This window comes from Mastigoproctus giganteus, chromosome 13 (genome assembly GCF_048544385.1).
Source record: "Mastigoproctus giganteus isolate SK-2022 chromosome 13, ASM4854438v1, whole genome shotgun sequence".
NCBI classification, from domain to species: Eukaryota; Metazoa; Arthropoda; class Arachnida; order Uropygi; family Thelyphonidae; genus Mastigoproctus; species Mastigoproctus giganteus.
This window is the reverse complement of record NC_143587.1, coordinates 48820105-48827714: the sequence shown is the minus strand read 5'-3', so window position 1 is coordinate 48827714 and position 7610 is coordinate 48820105. Positions and strand designations below refer to the sequence as shown.

The 7610-nt window shown below is 39.2% G+C and overlaps 1 protein-coding gene across 1 annotated transcript in view; it reads right to left on the bottom strand.

Annotated features, from left to right (window-relative positions):
• Positions 1-386: 386 nt before the first annotated feature.
• The window catches only part of LOC150076021 (uncharacterized), a 100466-nt gene continuing 93242 nt past the window's right edge, over positions 387-7610 (bottom strand). Inside the window, exon 10 of the mRNA XM_090387237.1 lies at positions 387-542. Coding sequence (XP_090243363.1) covers positions 387-542 — 156 coding nt within the window. The remainder of the gene's footprint in view (positions 543-7610) is intronic.

The following is a 7610-nucleotide window of genomic DNA, read 5'->3' as shown; positions in this document are numbered from 1 at the left end:
TTCTACATGTTTAACAAACATTTCTTTTTTGCTTCAATCAAATTCAATCACATTTGCTTCAATCAAATTTGCGAGTACTGCACAAGCATTTACGGAAATTCCAACCTATGTAGAGTTCTGCAGAATGCAACCCTTACATAAGTCGGGGAGTTGCTATATAGTTTACATTTTAAAATACTAGATTAAAATTATACTATAAATGAAAGTGGCAGCAATCATTTAAATAAGAATTTTTTTTATTAAAGAATAAAGTGAAAATGACAAAGCATGGTCATTTGATTTTTTATATAAACATATATATAACGTGAATTTTCTCAAAAGTAATATTATTTACTACTGCTGCACTAAACCAAATAACACTGGTAAAATAAATAGTATATTTACAATTATGGTCTATTTTGCATCAGGTTATGTCTGGTATAATATGATGCCATGATACTGTTTCGAACAGAGTTGATTCTGTCTATTTGCACTGTATAGCTGTGGTAATTCCCAATAGTCTGTGCCAGTATAGAAGCAAAATAGACAAAATTGAGAATACTCTGTATAATATAAGAAAAAAATATATATTTATTAGAGATCACAAAATGAACTAAATTATATGTTTTTAATATTCTAAATGAATATATGGTAATAGTAGTGATGGTGTTATTCAATATATAGTGTGTTATGGCAATATCTACTGTATAACATCACTGCTGCTATATAGTCATTATTAATTTTAGCCATTGGGAATTTGTTTGTTTTTTAAACTGCTGGGAATTGCTTGCCTGTTTAGGCAAGCCATTCCCAGCAGTTTAAAATGATTAAGTTTCAAATAGAATGGCACACAATAATAATTGTCTAATGTATAAACAGTATCCTAATGTACAAGTTAGTGCATTTCCATCATTTCTGTACATAGCCAACTACATAAGTAGTTATAAACTGGCATCATTAAGTATATCTCATATTGTGAATACCTTCACAATGATTTGCCATGATATTGCACTACCTCAAATAAGTAACGCTTCATAGGAGAAGACTATTGTTACTTATTCTCAGTGGATACCATCACCCATACGGCATTGTTTCGGAGCTTATTGGCTCCTCATCAGTGTGTGGGCAGGTACCCTGGTGTTGCAATGATGACAAACCTGAGGCTTTAGCCCTAAACGATACCGTAATCTAAATTACTCCACAACATCAGGCATCTCTCATATTGTGGATTTATACTTTGCAACTGGGTGGTCATCAATGCAACACCAGGGTTCCTGCCCACCCACTGATGAGTCAATAAGCTCCAAAATGGTGCCGTACGGGTGATGGTATCTGCTGAGAATAAGTAACAAGTCTTCTCCTATGGTGAAGTGTTACTTATTCAAGGCAGTGCAATATATGGCAACTCATTGTGAAGGTATTCACAATATGAGATATACTTAATGATGCCAATTTATAACTACTTATGTAGTTGGCTATGTACAGAAATGATGCTAATGCACTAACTTGTACATTACTTAAACTATTTACATAACCTGAGGCTTTAGCCCTAAACTATACCATTAACAGTATCCCTCATTTAGTAGCTTTTCTGCAGGAGCAAACACTACCTGAGATGATCTATCAAGTGACTCAAAATCAATATTTGGAATTTATGCTGAAAATGAGGTTGTTTAACTCTATTTTAAATAATTATAAGTAATTAAGTGAAAGGACTCCATCCAGATCTTGTCCTTTCCTTTGAAATATAAACTCACTACAATCTCTCCATGATAGACTCTTCAATATACACCGATGAGCCAAAACATTATGACCACAGCAAGCCGTTATGTAAATTGAAGCAACTGGAGGTGAACTACGGTGCATGCGCAGGTCGGGACATGGTATAAAAAACACCTGATACTGAGTTCCATTAATCAGTGTTACTCTTGTTCTTCAGATGGAAAAGGCAGTGGACTTGAGAGTTTGACAAAGGCCAAATTGTAATGGTCAGACGACTGTGTCAGAGCATATAAGGTATGTTTGTGTCAGACGGCACATGGGATTTCTCCCATCTCCACGTGTGTTTTGCTGTATCGAGGACAGTACACTGTCAAGCCAGATACTTGAAAGTGTGTGTGCAGTGTGATATGTTGTGCCCATTGTTTGTCTGGCTTATTGGCCGCCAGGCCCCTAGTGGGGCCTGGCAGCCAATGATATTTGCAGTAGGTAGCAAGTTTGTGACTACTTGTAGGTATTCAATAGTTGCCCATATCTTGCCACGTGGAGGCTAGCCGGGTGTATCCAGTATCACAACAAATTGCTCTGGCAGGTCCTGCCACCTAGTTTCCTGGGATTTAAGTGGCTAGGACCTAAAAAAAAAAAAAAAAAATTGTGCGTTTGACATTAATGCTTAATGGGATTGCTGTTAGGAAATCGCTGGTTGGGTTGAACACTAAAGAGATGTGTTAAAGGCCTAATAGGTCGGGCAAAATTTTGATGTTATTAAATTTCGACATGTGAGGCTGTACGCTAGATAAAAGCTAATAGTGTTAGTTGTCTTAGAGAGTTACACGAAACCAGTAGAATTTAGACGATTAGAATTTGGCGGCATTGTTAAGGGTGTACTCGATCGATTTAGAGAGAGAGAGGGGAGACTGAAGACTGGGGGGAAAACAGATAGAAGAATATGGACGATAGTGTAGGCATGCCCAAAGAGGTCAGTGGAGATGAGCCCACCAGGCGAAGCATGGGGGGTAGGCAGGGAGGAGAGGAGACAGAGATCTGTCTCCTGCCTGGGGATGGAGTTTTAAAGGGAACGAGGTTAGAGTACCCAGTTCAGATCACCAATGCCTTGTTGGCAGCAAAGCCGCAGAATGTCTTCGTCGGTGTCATGTCCAAGCAGTGCTGAATCCGGTATGAAGGTCAAGCTGCCCATCCCGCTCCGGGGGTGGGATATGTTAGCTGGCAGTGGGGAACCCACCAGGCGAGGGGGTGGGAGAGACACACATTTACTTCATTCATAATCTGCATTCTCACTCTACTTGCATTCTTTTTTTTATTATTATTTTTTTTTATATATATACTTTTTTCTTATTTTATAATTTTTTTCCAAGTTTTTTTATATATATATATATATATATATATATATATATATATATATATATGTGGTTTTTTTTTTTTTTTTTGGTTTTTTTCTCACTCAACTCATCTTTTTCTCACACCAGGTGGGGATGCAATGATGTGTAGTGTAAATTTAAATACTAATTAAAACTAGGGTTAGTGTGTACTTAACTGTAGCATTTATGGTTTGTGTTCTTTTTCTCGCATGCTTACACTTTTATTCATTCTTCTAGCTCTCATCTCATTTATTCGACTCTTACTCTTACTGCACTCTCTGGGCACCTAGGCCTGCACCACAACTGTTATTCTTCAGTTGTGGTGCATGCCTAGCTGCAAGTTTTTTTGTTTTTTTTGCAGGCCAGGGGAGAATACAGTGATAGTGTTTATGTGGTTAGTAAATGTTTGTTAGTACAGTATATATAAAGTAATGTAAGTTTTTTTTTAACTTTGTATTCTTTCAGCCAATTACATTTGCTCTTCCACTCATTCCCATTCACTCTCTCTTTCCCTCATGCTAGGTCACTCTTTCTTTCACCAAGACTGCCATTTATTCCCTTTTACCATAATTCCTAGTTCACTCAGTGCCCAGCCTATTCATTCTATCTTTCATTTTCATTCATTCATTCTTCTTTCATTCTACGTTGCATCCCCTACTAGCTTACTGATATTTTTCAGTTAATCTGCTGCCCTGGCTGCCTGTACATCTCCCTCCCCTACATGGTTACTTATTTGGCATGGGGCCCCAGGTTCCTACACATGGCAGGGTAGTCCTGGGGAGTTTTGATATGTCAGGTTTCTGTCAGGGTGCAGAATACTGCTATCCTAACAAGTTTTTAAGTCATCGTCTGGATGTGGTGGGAAACTTGGGCAATTTTACTATTGATTATTGTTTAATTGCTGGGGGGCTGAATTGCCATTCTTTGGATTGCTCTGCACATTTCGAATACTTTCTGTGTGAAAGATGTAAAAGCTTTATAATTTTGCTCTTCTATGATGAACAGATGTTCTTCTGCCCTGGGAAGGGGACCAATCTGTGCTATTAGCTCTGTTCTGGGGATGTCATATATTATACATTCATATAGAATGTGTGTGCTCAGTCTTCACTTTCGCCACAGGTGCAGTTTGGGTCATCGGCCAGGCCTAAGGAGGTTAGTTTCACCTTTAGGGAGCCGTGACCTGTCAATATAAATGTTGTAAAAAGTCCAGGGGCATACCACTTAGATGGCTTTGGGCTAACCATTGACACCCGTGGCAGAAACCGTTTGGTAACCAGACCTCTGGTTTCCCGCTCCCACTTTGTTTGCCATAGCTCATGGAGCTTTGTGGCTATTCTTTTTCTTTCATCATTGACGGTGTTGGTTGTATCAAGGACTATCCCCAGAAATTCTGTGGGTATGCCCTTTTTAAATCTATAATATAAGCCTCTTTTAACTACTTCCAGGTAAAGTGGGAGAGTTCTGGCCAGCAACTGTAGTGCAGGTGTGCTTACTGTGTGACATGCTCTGATAATAGTGAGTAGTATTGTCCTTTGTATCGATTCTAATTTATTCCTATTTCTTACTATGGCCGAGCGGATGAACCACGCACTGGCTCCATAGGTGATAACGAGTAGGAACATTGCACAGTATATGATTGCCAGGGTCTTTCTTTTGAGTCCCCAGTCTGCTTGACTGATCCTGGCAATTATACCTGCATAATTTATCACTTTCTTCACCAAGTAGATCAAATGGGGTAAAAAGTTAATTTTGAATCAAAGACCACTCCAAGATATTTTAGTTCTGTTACCATTTTTATGGTGGTTGTGTTAATTTTGATTTGTGGATGTCTTCTTATGTCCAAATTGCCTTTTAGAAATATTTGTTTGGTTTTTTTCAGGCGATATTTTGAGCATGTGCATTTGTGCCCACTCCTGCAGCTGCAAGAGGGCGGCATTTGATCTTGAGTTACCTTTTACAAGGAAAATCATGTCATCTGCAAAGGCCAGGCTTTCCACGGGGCCTAGATTCAAGGCCAGAAATTCGTCCAGAACAATGTTCCAAAAGAAAGGGCCAAGGATTGAACCCTGTGGGCAGTCTTTATTCACAGGGTGTGTCAATTCCTGGAACCTTGTGCGTACTGAGACACTTCTGTCTGTAAGGTAGCTGTTTATTACCTTATAGAGGTTTTGTGGGGCATTTGCCTGGTGAAGTCTCCTAAGGACACTAGGCCACCAGAGTAAGTCAAATGCCCCAGCAAAGTCAATGGAGATTGCCAGCATATATTTCTCCTCTGTGTTTTAACTGTTGTCAGTAGGTGGTGCATGGCATCCTCCATAGAATTGCCCTGCTTAAAACCATACTGCTTGTTGGAATGCAAACCTGCTTCTGTGTAATATTGAGCTAATCTGCTATATATTAGTCTTTCATATATTTTCCCTAGTACAGGGAGTAGGGCTATTGGTCTATATGATATGGGATCGGTAGGGAGTTTTTCAGGGTTTTTGAGAATTAAATCTTAACACAGCTTGTTTCCATATTTTTGGAAATATACCTTCTGTCATACAGTTATTATATAGTGCTATTAATTTATCTGGTGCTATTTCTGCTAATTTTTTGATAATCTCAACCTCTAAGAGGTCAAAACCTGGGCATTTATTGTTTTTAGTTTTAGATAGTGCTATTTCTAAGTCTTGTATAGTGAACAGAGGTTCAATATTGGCATTGTCATATTCAGTGTTTTCTTTTATAAAGTCTAGCTGGGTGGGGGAATGATTCTGTCTATGATGTTATTTACAGAAGCCACCCAACACGGGGTTGGGATTCCATCTGGTTTGACAGTAGTTTCTAAGACATCTCCTCTTGGCAGCTTGTTGGTCACTATTCTATAGACAACTCCCCAAGGGTTATTGTTTCCAGTAGTTCCCACCAATGCCTCCAGAATTCCTTTTTCTTGTCTCTTATGAGGGCTGTATACTGATTCCTGAGAGTTCTACAAGAATCTCTTAGTGCATCCACCTCACATTTTGTGGCCAATATGTTCTGGCTCTTTGAAAATGTCTCCTAGCCTGGTGTACCCTACTTCTGAGTATAGTCAGTTCGGGGCACCACCAGGAAACTGTCTGCTTCCTCGGTTTTTTCCGTCGGATAGACAGGGTTGCTGTTTTTGTTAAAATGTTTGTCATAGTCAGTGTTTGCTCGTCCGGGCTACAGTTGTCTGATCTAGACCACTCATTTTCCTGTTTTTGCAGCTCAGCTGCTGTATGTTCTGCAAAAATCTGCCAGTTTGCCTTTTTAAGGTTATACCTTTTGATATCCAACAGAGAGCGTTGGGTTGTTTGTAATTGCCTATTTAGTTTGAAGGAAATGGCTCTGTGACCTGATGTGGTCCAAGCTGGCTGGACACACCAGTCTGTGATTTTATAAGCTATTGAATTGGTGGCAAGAGTAACATCAATGTCACTCTCCCACGTGGTACTACTAAAAGTTGGGAGGTTATTTGGTTGGTTTAGCACTTGAAAGAGTGAGGTGGCTATATAGTCTGAAAGTTGTGTGTGCCTGCTCTGTCTTCCGTACGGCTATGCCATAAGGCTGACCGGCAGTTGACATCAGCACACACTATGATATTTGCAGTAGGTAGCAAGTTTGTGACTACTTGTAGGTATTCAATAGTTGGATTTATATCTTCACCTGGTCTGGAATATAGTGAAATAATGTAAAACTGGTGATATGGGCACACGCTCCCACTGAGGAGCAGAGGTGACCCACCTTTGTGACTGTAGGGTCAGTATTTTTAACTACTATTGCTGTAGAAGGGACACCTGAGGTGTATTCTATTATTTTATAGCCTCTTGGGTATCCCTGAACCCTACCTACCCATATGTGTGTAGGGTTCCTGGAGTACCAAGATATCTATATTATTTTCTTCCAATTTGAGTTTGATCTGATCTATAACGGCTCTTGCTCTTTCAGCATTCAATTGGACGAGATTTAGAGCCCTAGTCACATTTACGTTTTCAATCTGGCCCATAGTTGGTCCTAGATTGAATAAGTTTTGCCATTTTTTTTTTATAACTGGGGCATTTATCATTCCTGATACTATGTGTATAGTCAGTCAGCCATGCTGCCTTGCAGGTAGCACATTTTGGCTGCTGAGACTTATTTTTGTAATCATGGCCAGTTACTACACAGTGACCACAAACAAGTTTTTTCTGACTGCAGTCTCTGGCAATGTGACCATATTTATGGCAGTTAAAGCAGCTTTGGATAGGGAAGTGTTCCCTAATCTATGACTGGTCCAGCCAGCATAGATTCTCTGTTGTCCCTTCAATACCTTCCAAATTTTTGGTGTAATTTCTGCAATTATGTTGAGTTGTCCATTCCTTTTGTTTCTCTTTTCAGCAGCAAATTCATCTATTGTCATTTCATTGTTAAAGTTTTTGAAGTAGATATCCATCATGAATTATTTTTCTATTACTGACATAGGTACATCAAAGATTATAATATTAGGGTTTTTCCCTTTTGGTTTTTCAGGGAGTAAGCCGAGTTTTTCCA